Raw genomic sequence first — 15,828 nt, 5'->3', positions numbered from 1 at the left:
GGATGTCATAACAGAGTTAGCCCAAACAAAGGAATCCACTAACTTTGTATTTTTTGGTTCAATTTCAGCAGTGCCCTTTAGTGCCAAATATCTGGATAACCAAAAATAGACTTCAAGCTAGGAGAGCTCATACGTGTACTTCATACATGACCACACCTTAAGTCACCATGATAGTACCAATATTTTATCCTGTCTGAAGTTTTATCCAATGGCTTCATATGAAAAGTGCTATAATTTCTTGGCAAGGACGAGGAATTTCTGGGAAATACTTAATATATTTCTATCTGTTGCAAAAGTATTAGAAAGATGACCTTGAATGAAAATATCAGACCATTTTCTGTCAAATATCACCTCTTAAGATGTATGAGGAGGGCCTAATTTTCAATTTCAACCCATGAAGCTGCAGCTCTCCAGTTTTCTGAACTAAAGTCACTATTTCTCAATTTATTCATCTATTGAAGTGTTAATTTCTCACTTCTACTTTCCTGATTCCAAAATAATAGAATCCAAAGATTTCAGATATACTTTAGCTATTTAGATCTTTTCCATCCTTTCATCTATCAGATCATTTAGATTTGGCTTCTTTGAACTGTGTGATCATAATGTGGATCTTATAAACAAAGGAAAATCTCCAATGATAATGTACTTAAAAGAAGACCAGTGATCCAGCAAAGTAGACCTTCAGTAATGGCTTTGTACAAGCTCAGAAGATTGTTTTTTTCTCTTCCAATTTCTCAGGACTCGTTGATAATCATAGTTGATCTTATTTTAGTAGAAATGGAACTCACAATCCTAGTTTTTGTCTTAGGAATACAAGCTTAAGTTTTTGTAGAAATCAGCTGAAGGATGAAGTCGTTCCTTCAAAGAAGGAAGACTTGGGGAAGAAAGGAAAATGAGCCCTTATACCCTCCAGTTCTCCAAACATTATTACTGAAATCAAATCAGACACACTACTCTATGAGAAGATAAAAATAGCTTCCAGATGAAATCAGAGAGAGAGGCAAACCATAAGAACTCTTAATTATGGGAAAGAAACTGAGGGTTGCTGGAGGAGAGGAAGGTGAGAGACTGGAATAACTGGGTGATGGGCATTAAAGAGGGCCCTGATGGAATGAGCACTGGGTATGGTATGCAACAGATGAATCACTAAACTCTACTTCTGCAACTAATAATACAGTATATGTTAATTAAATTGATTTTAAGTTAATAAAAACAGAAAGAGAAAAAAAATAGCTTCCAGAAACCCCAAATTGCCTCACCCAATTGTTTTTTTCTAAACCCTGGCATTTTTAAATAATTCAGATGCACAGTTTTAAGAAACTCAGATGCCCAATTTAATAACATTATTAATCAATGAACATTTACCTTGCTCCAGACAACTGCCTGCATTAGTAAAGTAAAACACAGTGTTGAAAAATTTGGAACTAAACCCTGGGATAATATCAGTAGGATAAGAACAGGCCGTTCCTTCATTTGCCAATTCCTGATTCACTGACCTTCTTCCACACTGTGTAAAAGAATAGGATCTGTCTTCTCATTGCCTTTATTCATTTTTTGCACAGTTATAAGGATTAAATGAAACCATACAGATAACACAATTAGTACAACTGGCCCAAAAGACATGTTTAATAAACATGTATTTCCTTTCTCTTCAAGAATCATAAGAATGTGGCCAGCCTGCTTTGTGGAGGAAATTCAAAACTGGTGAGGACAGACTATGTTGAAACACTTATCCAAACTTGCGCCTGAGTGTCTGAATGTTATATAATTTTCTGAAATGGTATGGCATACCTATAAATAGCAATTCAGATTTTTCTCGTGGATTTTATAGAAATGGATCTAATTACTGTAGAATCTGTGATCGTCCCTGACACTGAGGCCCAGCCACTGAGGGCTTGCCATCCCCAGATTGAGTGACAAGAGGAGCATTTTTAACTCCCGTCCACCCAACGGGATACTTATGACATCTCTGCGTTCTAGAGGCTTGTACTTAACCAGCCTCAAAACAGAAACCCTGTTTTCAACACTTTCAGTGCTGAAAGAGGATCTTTTACGAAGACTTGTTCCCTATCCAGTAAATAAATCACATGCCTTGTAGCGGTAAAAATATTGGTAGGAGGTGCGTATCCTTCATTTCAAAGCAAGAAGCCTGTTGAGTGGTGGTAGGGTTTTAAAAGTATCTTATTTGACAGGAGAGCTCTCATCACACTCCTGAAATAATTTTACACTGTTATGATTTTGTTTGCAGTTTTTTCTTTTTTCAAAATTGAAGCAATGTACTTAACTTTAATCAGAACCATCAAAGCTTTAAAAAATGCCCATATAACTTAAAATTTCTGGGCTTTTTTTTTTTAATGATGTCAAATCCTGTTTCTTTTGCACTGCTAAGCTATGTTTCCAAACTACAAGAAATATTTCCAATGCATCCAGCAAATATTTGTGGAAGGCCTACCATGTGCCAGGCCTACTTCTCGTTGCAAGGGATGTAAATATCCCTTGCAGGAAACACACAAGTTCCCTGCTCACAAGGTGGGGTGGAGAGAGAGGAAGCATTGGTGTTGAGGCAGATTATAAATGAGTAAAAATGCATAATTAAGCAAGGACGATAAAACTGCTACTCTGCAACTAAAGAAGATTAGATTAGAGATACATGAAGATGAGCCGTTGACTTCAGGTTGAATGGTGAAGAGAAACCTCTCTAAGGAAACAATATTCACAGTGAGATTTAAGTGGCGAAAGGCCCAGCTATGCATGGTTCTGGGGAGAGAGCTTTTCAGACAAGGAAGAGCAAAGGCCTGAAGGTGGGGCCCAGCAAAATGTTTTCTATAAGGAGAAGACCAGTGTGGCTGGAGAATAAGGGATAAGGGGCAGAAGGGGTAAAATCAGGAGGTGGGCCAAGTAGGAATCATATTGGTCATGGAAGCCAGAAAAAAAGTGTAGGTCTGTTCTAAGTGCTATGAGGAGCTATTGGGTGCAAAGGGCTGGGTGGTTAAGCAGAAGAATAGCATGATCTGATTTACTTTTCCAACATTCACCCCATCTGCTGTGTGGAGATTGGGGCAAGAATAGATACATTTTATTTTTATTTTTTTTTTAAATGCAACTAGAATCATTGAAGGATGGTAAGCAAGAAAATTGATGGGATTGCGTTTGCTTTTGTTTTTGAGATTTCTCTAACGTGTAAGGACAAGACAATGGTGGAAAGCGATGTAAAGAGGGAACCAGAGTGGAAGAAATTTTAGTAAACTGGGAATTAATGTGAATTTGGATATGGAGCTCAGATGATGCCTCAGATTGTAAGAAAAGAAACAACACATATTAAGAAACTACTATGCTTATTTTTACAAAAGTAATCTCTTTTAATTATCACCACCACCAGTGGTATAGTTACTTAGCCCCATTTTTCTTATCTGAAAACTGAAACTTGGGAAGAGATAAATCAAATTTCCAAATATCCAGTCAAAGTAAATGGCAAATCCGTGATTCAAAGTTTGGTCTATGTGACTTAAAGCCCTGGTATTTTTGTGCTCTAATATGGTATCCCTAGGTCAGAATCAACAAAATATCTTTGAAATTTTATTCTAAATAATAAAATAATATTTTGTATTATAAAATACATGGTTTCTTTAATGGTACTGATTGACATTTAGCTTGTTTCTATATTTTTGTTCCTATAAACTGTGAAAAACGTTTTATATGTTATTTTACTTCATTTCTGATTACTTTCTCATCCAAATTCCTAGATTCTAGTGGTATCAAAGAATAGGATATTCTTAAAACTCTACTCATGTAATATCAATTTATTTTCTAGAAAACTTGTGCCATTTAAACTGCCACTTAACATTAAATACAATTTTTTATCTTTGCCAGTTTGATAACAAAACTTTTAACTCTATTACTTAATTCACACTTGCTTTACTTTCTAATGAGATTGGACATTTTTTACATGTTTCTTAGCCTTTTCATTTTTCTTTTGTGGATTTTATGTTCACTTAATTGTCCATTTTCCTACATGGTATTGCTATTTCTTTCTTGGTGATTTGTAAGAGCTCTTTATATAAGAAGAATACTAAGACTGCCTTTAACTAATCAACTTTTGCAAATAACATCCCAGAGAATATTTCACTTTAATTTTTAAATTTTCATTGTAAAAATACCATACATACAAGAGGCTATGCTCCAGTTACCTATTGCTGCATAACAAGTCATATCAACATGCGGTGGCTTCAAACAAACATTATATTTTTATCTCATAATTTTATGGGTCTCGGCTGGTTACTTCTTCTGCTCTTATGGCTTACTCGCCTGGCAGATCGGCTGTTCTAGAGAGCCCCAAATGGCTTGACTCATAGGTTTAGTGATCTGGTGAGGGTAGAAGGAAGACCGAGTTCTGCCGGCCTGGTCACCTGCAGCACCAGCGCATGGCTGCCCAGCCACATGGCCTCAGGGGGAGTGACACGTGTTCCTTAGAGGCCCAGGACTCCAAAAGACAGCATCTTAGAAACCAGGCAGCATCTTTGTTGCTGGGCTTGTATGAGCCTTATATGAGCCAAGCTCACAGGTCATATAGTAACATCTCCACTGCACCCTATTGGTCTAAGCAGTCACTAGTTCTCCCAGATTCGATGAGAGGGAACACAGAGAAGGACCAAAGAATCTGTGGCGATGTTTTCAAACCCTCGAGAGGGTATCAAATTGCTTAAAGAAGTAAGCAAACTCCCCTCTACCTTTTAATTTTGTTCATAATTTTTTTAAATTTTTTAAATTTCTTTTCAGTGTTCCAGAATTCATTGTTTATGCACCACACCAGTGCTCCATGCTACATGCCCTGCATAATACCCACCACCAGGCTCACCCAACTTCCCAACCCCCGCCTCCTCAAAACCCTCAGATTGTTTTTCAGAGTCCAGAGTCTCTCATGGTTCATCTCCCCCACCATAATGTTTTTATATGCAACTGGTTTTTAAGAATTTATATCACTCATCTCTTTTTCCTTTGTGATATTTTCCATTGCTTTGTAATTCATTTCTTTAAATTATTTCCCAAGTGTCTGTCTACAAAATCAAGGACATTATCAAATGACATATTTGGAGAAATGACTTTAAGGTCTTTAGATACTTTATTATGTATTGTAGCTGGATTCACTTAATTTAATTCATAATCCTTTTCATCCTTAAATTGCCATCACTGACACATTTGAAAATTCAATTAAATATGCAGGTTGAACCATACATCTAATTATGCGGTTGCTGTGTGGAGGCAAAGAAAAAAAAAGAAGTCTAGCTAACTAGTTCATGCTTAGTACTTGGCCACATTTCTGGCTCACGCTTTCGAAATGAACTAAAATACAATGAGCTACTTTTGGCCCATGTAGCCAGTAGTTCTTTTCAGGTCTTACAATCCATGTTTGAATATTGAATAATTTGATTTATTTTTTGAGTGGTGATGGTAGCATACTCTCTTACAGTGTTTTAATTGGCAAAGAAAAAAAAGTGTTATCCATAACAGCAACAAAAAAGCAATAATTATTTTAAAGGACATTCTTCTGGCTACTAGAGAGGAAAGAACTCATTTTAAACATGTTGTAAACACTCAATAAATGCTAAGTGATGATACTCATCTCATGTTCTAAAAATGCCATTGGGGTCTTTTCTTTTATTTTCTCTGCTTCCAGAGTTGCATTTCAAAAACTGGTTTTGTCATCTATCTGGGTGCGGAACCATGAAAACTAGAGAGAGATGTAAAAGGAATAAGATGTATGACACACACCTGATAGTGATGCTCAGCATTTCTGTCCATCCTGTGTATCTTTCTCCTGTTTTATTTTCATCGTATCTAGGAAAAAATGAATTTTGGAAGAAGATACTGGAAAATAATACAGTTAACTACCATGAGAGCAGAGGGCTCAATTTTTTTCCCAACATTTATGCACTGTGCCTTGTACATAGCAGTGCTCTGTGAATATTTATTGAGGAATAATTTGGGCAAAGGCACAGAAGAATTATCAGTCTGCTCCTCCTGTCCAGTGTGAATCTGAAGAGTTTCTTTTTCATGGAGGCAGCTGTTGGGCCAGTATCTCCTTCACGCCTGTCCTTGTTAACTGCCAGTCACACTACACAGCAACAAACTGGAAGTCAATCCTTGAGTCCACTTACCATCATTGACCTTTATTGCAAGGGATCATTTGAGATCCCGCAGTTTTCTAGAGTCTGTGTTCTCAAGTTACCTGTGGTGAACCCAAACTTGAGTCTAAGCATCCACAAGTTGAGCCAAAGTTCTGAGTGTTGGTGCATCCAGCCATCAGGCCTATGTACATGAGTCAGAGCCCGGGCCTTGTGTTTTGGGAACACTTAGGTTTTATTGACATTTAGCGGCTAGAACACATTCAAGTACTTCTTCATTTTATGTTAAATACAGAATACAAAAAATTCTAGATCTATAGTCTCCATTAGCCACAAGTAGATCTTTCCATTTAAGTTTATTAAAATGAAATAAAACCAAAAACTCAGTTCCTCACTCATACTAGCTACCTTTCAAGAACTCAGTAGTCATATGCAACTAGTGGCTAACACAGAGAATAGTGAGTTACGTAACATTTCCCTTATCACAGAAAGTTTTACTGACTATTACTACTCTAGAATATATCACATATATCACACTGCAGAAATTCTAAATTGGATACCCAATTCTCCACTTACTTCTTTTTTTTTTAATTTCTTTTCAGCATAACAGTATTCATTGTTTATGCACCACACCCAGTGCTCCATGCAATATGTGCCCTCCCTAATACCCACCACCTGGTTCCCCCAACCTCCCACCCCCACCCCTTCAAAACCCTCAGGTTGTTTTTCAGAGTCCATAGTCTCTCATGGTTCACCTCCCCTTCCAATTTCCCTCAACTCCCTTCTCCTCTCCATCTCCTCATGTCCTCCATGTATCCAACCAATAATGACTTTCAAACCTTTTTAATTATCTAAATGTCTGAAGTTGTTCCTGTTTAAATCTTTTTTGAGAAACAAATGCAGAGAATATTTCCTAAACAAGTCTCTGTGAAATATATCAAAATAAGTTAGAGAGTATCTATTACACAGTTAAATTTCTGAAAATTAAGTTCATGTCGAGAGAAGTCCATATGATTTGTAAAAAGTCTAAATTACAGATGACTTAAAAAGCACATTTAATTAATTAAATTAAAGCAAAAGCTTAAATGAAAACCTGAAAGTGTTGCCAAATTAAAGTTCTATCAGATCTGACTTGATAAATAACAAAGAACAATTTCTAACTCAAATGCTGTTGTATGCAAATTAGATGGAAACCTGTTGCTGGAAAAATTTACTTTTCTTAAATAAGTTTAACTTTTCTCCCTTAGGCATTACTTCCTCATAAATTTGCTTCCTCTGTAGCAAATGCCAAATCCTTTCTAAATTATCTTAAATCTGTATTAATGGGAATTAAATGAATGAGAACTTAACACATAATATAACCATGAAAACCAATAAAGGCATACAATAGATTGAGCATCTGGACAAAAACCTCTATAAAGTACATGTATTAAAATAAATAAATCTATATTTGTATATGTAGAAACACAAAGAATTATTCTCTCCTAATTACTTTACGAGAATCTCTGTATCTTCTAAATGTACACTTACATTTTGGTAAATAATATTTTTTACCGAAGCATGTACTTAAACAATCTTATTATATAATTTCTCCTTTGACCCCAAAACAATATACTTTGATAATTACTCAGCTTCTTGTTGTCTTCCAAATGAGTAGAATTATCTTCTTTTTTCCTACCTCAGAAGCTATTCTGGAAAGTGAAGCAGCATCTGGAGAAGAAAAAGAAACCAGCTGTAGGCGTGCCACAAGAAAGCACAAGCAAGGACACCGGTTCTTGATTCCACAGGCTGGCCAAGTCTAAATGTAAGTGTGAGAAGCAATGGTGGGTGGTGCAGTGGCCCGGCCCTGGGTGGTCCACAGGCCAACTGCAGACTGAAGTCACTATCCCTGAGCACAGGAGCCATTGGCAGACACTGGGGTATCCGGCCTACCTGCAGTTCCTATGTTCCATCCACATCTTCACTGCCGCAAAAAGCCTGGAGACCATCACTAATGCCAGGTTTTAAAATCCCCCAGGGTAAAATACATGTGCAGAGTGTGATTCTAGCTGATTTTTAAGCCCAAGCATGTTGAATAGAGTCTTAAAATAATTACTTCCATAGGACCTGACTAGGTATCCAAGTGTTCACCAGATGCTAGCAGCTAGATTTTGCAGAGGAAAATTGCTAACTTAAGCTTCTTTTCATGATTCAGCAGAGGGTTTTAAGTAATAAAAGATCTGGAGATTTGTAAAATAAATAATTCCAGTGCAAATGGGAAAATTAAAATAATCTTATCATCTCCCAGTCATGTCTGTATGTGCTTTTCTACCATTATCAAATTTCTCTTAATTGGGCCAAGGTTTTGTTGGCTTTTGGGGGGGGGGGGTCTGGCTGATACTTTATAGTTTTGAGTTATGAGCTGAAATGAAGAAATGATGCCTTTAAGATGACTGAAGTGACATGTATTAAATTTCCCTAATGACAATCTAGGATGTGTGAAACAGAGTGAGATATAACAAATGCAGCTTTATTCATATAATATTGAGTATATCCACAATTAAAAACCAACAACATGCCAATATTTCTTATTCTTTGATTGATCTCTTAGTTGAAACAATTAAAACATCAAGTACACCATTAACTTCTGAACTTTGACTGGAAAAAGGAAAAACACCATTCATTTCTGACGAGTAGACATTATTTCATAGTATCCGCAGCCATCCCATGGTTCTTACCATTGCCTGGTCTTAAGTGTGACTTTTGGATACCCAAATCAATATTTCCTGATATTCAATAGCACAATGGCTTTTCATAGTCTATTTCATTTTATTTGGTAATTTGAAGACTAAAGAGTTAAGATTCCTCAGATTTTTACATCTTTGCTCAAGGTGCACTTGAACAAAAAGAAAAGCATAGCATCGGACCCTACGGCTAATGCCACAGGACCACATCCTGTCTAGAACGAATCCGTTCAGAATTTTTGAAGAAATGCAAATACTTTAATGATTTTCCTAAGGTATCACATTTTTACTACAGGTACCTCTAATTGTTTTGGCTGGATTCCATCAAAGCCAGATGTTAATCAAATAAAATATTTATAATGCAAAACCATTGAGTAAAAAATAGATGTCCGTTTAAGCAAAGCTTAGAGGACTCAAACCAATCATGTATTTTGGAAAAGCTGATGAAGGAGGAATGACTCTGTTACATTCATAATGTCAGGGTAAGGCTCTGAACTCAATCCAAAGAAATGTTATAATTGTTGCAATCAACTACAGGCTCGGCTTCTGGATTTCTGCTAACAAAATCTTGCTGCCAAGGACATTGATGGGCTCACCCAGTAAAAAATTATAATAATAATGTTGAACTAAATCATAAAAATACAGGAGGTGGTTATTATAGGGTAGAGGAGAGGAATTGCTTGTAAAGTTATGGTGGAAATATCAAAAATACATTTTATTGGACTTTTTAAAAATTAAGCTTTGTTTTTACACCAGAGTGCAAAAGCAATAAAATGTAAAGGTTACTCAAAAAACGATTTCATTCAATAGTCAACAGCAATGATTCAGCAAATGAAAATAAAAATTACATTCATTCAACATAGTCATCAACTCAGGCAGGCCAAAGTTTATATGTGATAACTTTCTAATAAAAATAACCAGCGAGGGCCCAGAAGGGTTACAAGAACGTGATGACGAACGACGCTCTCTCTTTGCCGCATCTACTGCGAGGATGAAGACCATTCTCAGCAATCAGACGGTCGACATCCCGGAGAATGTCGACATCACCCTGAAGGGACGCACAGTGATCGTGAAGGGCCCCAGAGGAACCCTGCGAAGGGACTTCAACCATATCAACGTAGAACTCAGTCTTCTTGGAAAGAAAAAGAAGAGGCTCCGAGTTGACAAATGGTGGGGGAACAGAAAAGAGCTGGCTACGGTTCGCACCATCTGTAGTCACGTGCAGAACATGATCAAGGGCGTTACACTGGGCTTCCGATACAAGATGAGGTCTGTGTATGCTCACTTCCCCATCAACGTTGTTATTCAGGAGAATGGTTCTCTTGTTGAAATCCGAAATTTCTTGGGTGAAAAATACATCCACAGGGTTCGGATGAGGCCAGGTGTTGCTTGTTCTGTATCTCAAGCCCAAAAAGATGAGTTAATTCTTGAAGGAAATCACATTGAACTTGTATCGAACTCAGCTGCTTTGATTCAGCAAGCCACAACTGTTAAAAACAAGGATATCAGAAAATTTTTGGATGGTATCTATGTTTCTGAAAAAGGAACAGTTCAGCAGGCTGATGAATAAGATCTGAGTTGTCCATCTGCAGAAACAGCAAGAAGCCGGATCATTTTTCAGACTTATTTGTGATATTTTAAATATGCAATAAAAGCTATACTGATTTGTGGCTTAAAAAAATAAATAAATAAAATAACCAGCTGAAAGTCATTTTATTTATTTATTTTTTTAATAGCACATTTATTTTTTTATTTTTTTTTTATTTTTTTATTTTTTATAAACATATATTTTTATCCCCAGGGGTACAGGTCTGTGAATCACCAGGTTTACACACTTCACAGCACTCACCAAATCACATGCCCTCCCCAATGTCCATAATCCCAACCCCTTCTCCCAAACCCCCTCCCCCCGGCAAACCTCAGTTTGTTTTGTGAGATTAAGAGTCACTTATGGTTTGTCTCCCTCCCAATCCCATCTTGTTTCATTTATTCTTCTTCTACCCAATTAAGCCTCCATGTTGCATCACCACTTCCTCATATCAGGGAGATCATATGATAGTTGTCTTTCTCTGCTTGACTTATTTCGCTAAGCATGATACGCTCTAGTTCCATCCATGTTGTTGCAAATGGCAAGATTTCATTTCTTTTGATGGCTGCATAGTATTCCATTGTGTATATATACCACATCTTCTTGATCCATTCATCTGTTGATGGACATCTAGGTTCTTTCCATAGTTTGGCTATTGTGGACATTGCTGCTATAAACATTCGGGTGCATGTGCCCCTTTGGATCACTACATTTGTATCTTTAGGGTAAATACCCAATAGTGCAATTGCTGGGTCATAGGGCAGTTCTATTTTCAACATTTTGAGGAACCTCCATGCTGTTTTCCAGAGTGGCTGCACCAGCTTGCATTCCCACCAACAGTGTAGGAGGGTTCCCCTTTCTCCGCATCCTCGCCAGCATCTGTCATTTCCTGACTTGTTGATTTTAGCCATTCTGACTGGTGTGAGGTGATATCTCATTGTGGTTTTGATTTGTATTTCCCTGATGCCGAGTGATATGGAGCACTTTTTCATGTGTCTGTTCGCCATTTGGATGTCTTCTTTGCAGAAATGTCTGTTCATGTCCTCTGCCCATTTCTTGATTGGATTATTTGTTCTTTGGGTGTTGAGTTTGCTAAGTTCTTTATAGATTCTGGACACTAGTCCTTTATCTGATATGTCGTTTGCAAATATCTTCTCCCATTCTGTCAGTTGTCTTTTGATTTTGTTAACTGTTTCCTTTGCTGTGCAAAAGCTTTTGATCTTGATGAAATCCCAGTAGTTCATTTTTTCCCTTGCTTCCCTTGCCTTTTGCGTTGTTCCTAGGAAGATGTTGCTGCGGCAGAGGTCGAAGAGGCTGCTGCCCGTGTTCTCCTCAAGGATTTTGATGGATTCCTTTCGTACATTGAGGTCCTTCATCCATTTTGAGTCTATTTTTGTGTGTGGTGTAAGGAAATGGTCCAATTTCATTTTTCTGCATGTGGCTGTCCAATTTTCCCAGCACCATTTATTGAAAAGGCTGTCTTTTTTCCATTGGACATTCTTTCCTGCTTTGTCGAAGATTAGTTGACCATAGATTTGAGGGTCTATTTCTGGGCTCTCTATTCTGTTCCATTGATCTATGTGTCTGTTTTTGTGCCAGTACCATGCTGTCTTGATGATGACAGCTTTGTAATAGAGCTTGAAGTCCGGAATTGTGATGCCACCAACGTTGGCTTTCTTTTTCAATATCCCTTTGGCTATTCGAGGTCTTTTCTGGTTCCATATAAATTTTAGCATTATTTGTTCCATTTCTTTGAAAAAGATGGATGGTACTTTGATAGGAATTGCATTAAATGTGTAGATTGCTTTAGGTAGCATAGACATTTTCACAATATTTATTCTTCCAATCCAGGAGCATGGAACATTTTTCCATTTCTTTGTGTCTTCCTCAATTTCTTTCATGAGTACTTTATAGTTTTCTGAGTATAGATTCTGTGTCTCTTTGGTTAGGTTTATTCCTAGGTATCTTATGGTTTTGGATGCAATTGTAAATGGGAATGACTCCTTAATATCTCTTTCTTCTGTCTTGCTGTTGGTGTAGAGAAATGCAACTGATTTCTGTGCATTGATTTTATATCCTGACACTTTACTGAATTCCTGTTTAAGTTCTAGCAGTTTTGGAGTGGAGTCTTTTGGGTTTTCCACATATAGTATCATATCATCTGCGAAGAGTGATAATTTGACTTCTTCTTTGCCGATTTGGATGCCTTTAATTTCCTTTTGTTGTCTGATTGCTGAGGCTAGGACCTCTAGTACGATGTTGAATAGCAGTGGTGATAATGGACATCCCTGCCGTGTTCCTGACCTTAGCGGAAAAGCTTTCAGTTTTTCTCCATTGAGAATGATATTTGCGGTGGGTTTTTCATAGATGGCTTTGATGATATTGAGGTATGTGCCCTCTATCCCTACACTTTGAAGAGTTTTGATCAGGAAGGGATGTTGTACTTTGTCAAATGCTTTTTCAGCATCTATTGAGAGTATCATATGGTTCTTGTTCTTACTTTTATCGATGTGTTGTATCACATTGACTGATTTGCGGATGTTGAACCAACCTTGCAGCCCTGGAATAAATCCCACTTGGTCGTGGTGAATAATCTTTTTAATGTACTGTTGAATCCTATTGGCTAGTATTTTGTTGAGTATTTTCGCATCTGTGTTCATCAAGGATATTGGTCTATAGCTCTCTTTTTTGGTGGGATCCTTGTCTGGTTTTGGGATCAAGGTGATGCTGGCTTCATAAAATGAGTTTGGAAGTTTTCCTTCCATTTCTATTTTTTGGAACAGTTTCAGGAGAATAGGAATTAGTTCTTCTTTAAATGTTTGGTAGAATTCCCCCGGGAAGCCGTCTGGCCATGGGCTTTTGTTTGTTTGGAGATTTTTAATGACTGTTTCAATCTCCTTACTGGTTATGGGTCTGTTCAGGCTTTCTATTTCTTCCTGGTTCAGTTGTGGTAGTTTATATGTTTCTAGGAATGCATCCATTTCTTCCAGATTGTCAAATTTATTGCCGTAGAGTTGCTCATAGTATGTTCTTATAATAGTTTGTATTTCTTTGGTGTTAGTTGTGATCTCTCCTCTTTCATTCATGATTTTATTTATTTGGGTCCTTTCTCTTTTCTTTTTGATAAGTCGGGCCAGGGGTTTATCAATTTTATTAATTCTTTCAAAGAACCAGCTCCTAGTTTCGTTGATTTGTTCTATTGTTTTTTTGGTTTCTATTTCATTGATTTCTGCTCTGATCTTTATGATTTCTCTTCTCCTGCTGGGCTTAGGGTTTCTTTCTTGTTCTTTCTCCAGCTCCTTTAGGTGTAGGGTTAGGTTGTGTACCTGAGACCTTTCTTGTTTCTTGAGAAAGGCTTGTATCGCTATATATTTTCCTCTCAGGACTGCCTTTGTTGTGTCCCACAGATTTTGAACCGTTGTATTTTCATTATCATTTGTTTCCATGATTTTTTTTCAATTCTTCTTTAATTTCCCGGTTGACCCATTCATTCTTTAGAAGGATACTGTTTAGTCTCCATGTATTTGGGTTCTTTTCAAACTTCCTTTTGTGGTTGAGTTCTAGCTTTAGAGCATTGTGGTCTGAAAATATGCAGGGAATGATCCCAATCTTTTGATACCGGTTGAGTCCTGATTTAGGACCCAGGATGTGATCTATTCTGGAGAATGTTCCATGTGCACTAGAGAAGAATGTGTATTCTGTTGCTTTGGGATGAAATGCTCTGAATATATCTGTGATGTCCATCTGGTCCAGTGTGTCGTTTAAGGCCTTTATTTCCTTGCTGATCTTTTGCTTGGATGACCTGTCTATTTCAGTGAGGGGAGTGTTAAAGTCCCCTACTATTATTGTATTATTGTTGATGTGTTTCTTTGATTTTGTTATTAATTGGTTTATATAGTTGGCTGCTCCCACATTGGGGGCATAGATATTTAAAATTGTTAAATCTTCTTGTTGGACAGACCCTTTGAGTATGATATAGTGTCCTTCCTCATCTCTTATTATAGTCTTTGGCTTAAAATCTAATTGATCTGATATAAGGATTGCCACTCCTGCTTTCTTCTGATGTCCATTAGCATGGTAAATTCTTTTCCACCCCCTCACTTTAAATCTGGAGGTGTCTTCGGGCTTAAAATGTGTTTCTTGGAGGCAACATATAGATGGGTTTTGGTTTTTTATCCATTCTGATACCCTGTGTCTTTTGACAGGGGCATTTAGCCCATTCACATTCAGGGTAACTATTGAGAGATATGAATTTAGTGCCATTGTATTGCCTGTAAGGTGACTGTTACTGTATATGGTCTCTGTTCCTTTCTGATCTACCACTTGTAGGCTCTCTCTTTGCTTAGAGGACCCCTTTCAATATTTCCTGTAGAGCTGGTTTGGTATTTGCAAATTCTTTCAGTTGTTGTTTGTCCTGGAAGCTTTTAATCTCTCCTTCTATTTTCAATGATAGCCTAGCTGGATATAGTATTCTTGGCTGCATGTTTTTCTCGTTTAGTGCTCTGAAAATATCATGCCAGCTCTTTCTGGCCTGCCAGGTCTCTGTGGATAAGTCAGCTGCCAATGTAATATTTTTACCATTGTATGCTACAGACTTCTTTTCCCGGGCTGCTTTCAGGATTTTCTCTTTGTCATTGAGACTTGTAAATTTTACTATTAGGTGACGGGGTGTGGGCCTATTCTTATTGATTTTGAGGGGCGTTCTCTGAACCTCCTGAATTTTGATGCTCGTTTCCTTTGCCATATTGGGGAAATTCTCCCCAATAATTCTCTCCAGTATACCTTCTGCTCCCCTCTCACTTTCTTCTTCTTCTGGAATCCCAATTATTCTAATGTTGTTTCGTCTTATGGTGTCACTTATCTCTCGAATTCTCCCCTCGTGGTCCAGTAGCTGTTTGTCCCTCTTTTGCTCAGCTTCTTTATTCTCTGTCATTTGGTCTTCTATATCACTAATTCTTTCTTCTGCCTCATTTATCCTAGCAGTTAGAGCCTCCATTTTTTATTGCACCTCATTAATAGCTTTTTTGATTTCACCTTGGTTAGATTTTAGTTCTTTTATTTCTCCAGAAAGGGCTTTTATATCTCTCGAGAGGGTTTCTCTAATATCTTCCATGCCTTTTTCGAGCCCGGCTAGAACCTTGAGAATTGTCATTCTGAACTCTAGATCTGACATATTACCGATATCTGTATTGATTAGGTCCCTAGCCTTCGGTACTGCCTCTTGTTCTTTTTTTTGTGTTGAATTTTTCCGTCTTGTCATTTTGTCCAGATAAGAGTAAATGAAGGGGCAAGTAAAATACTAAAAGGGTGGCAACAACCCCAGGAAAATATGCTTTAACCAAATTAGAAGAGATCCAAAATCGTGAGTGGGGAGAAAGGGGATAAAAAGAGGTTC

General features: G+C 37.4%; 2 protein-coding genes across 4 annotated transcripts in view; both read left to right on the top strand.

Moving 5' to 3' along the window:
* COL8A1 (collagen type VIII alpha 1 chain) overlaps positions 1-15,828 on the top strand; it is a 162,604-nt gene that overhangs the window by 93,038 nt on the left and 53,738 nt on the right. For all 3 annotated transcript variants that reach the window (XM_059164367.1, XM_059164368.1, XM_059164369.1), the window contains one exon: positions 7,806-7,926. The gene's annotated coding sequence lies outside the window, so the exon portion shown is untranslated. The remainder of the gene's footprint in view (positions 1-7,805; positions 7,927-15,828) is intronic.
* On the top strand, positions 9,784-10,515 carry LOC131825208 (large ribosomal subunit protein uL6-like). Its single transcript, XM_059164371.1, has one exon. The coding sequence runs from the start codon at positions 9,837-9,839 to the stop codon at positions 10,413-10,415; it is 579 nt and encodes a 192-aa protein (XP_059020354.1). The 5' UTR covers positions 9,784-9,836; the 3' UTR covers positions 10,416-10,515.

Source organism: Mustela lutreola, chromosome 2, assembly GCF_030435805.1.
Source record: "Mustela lutreola isolate mMusLut2 chromosome 2, mMusLut2.pri, whole genome shotgun sequence".
NCBI lineage: Eukaryota > Metazoa > Chordata > Mammalia > Carnivora > Mustelidae > Mustela > Mustela lutreola.
Note: the sequence above shows the minus strand (reverse complement) of the source record. Positions and strands in the feature narration are given on the sequence as shown.

Excerpts from the sequence above, each read along its gene's own strand:
- LOC131825208 (XM_059164371.1), top strand. The coding sequence starts at position 9,837 with ATGAAGACCATTCTCAGCAATCAGACGGTCGACATCCCGGAGAATGTC.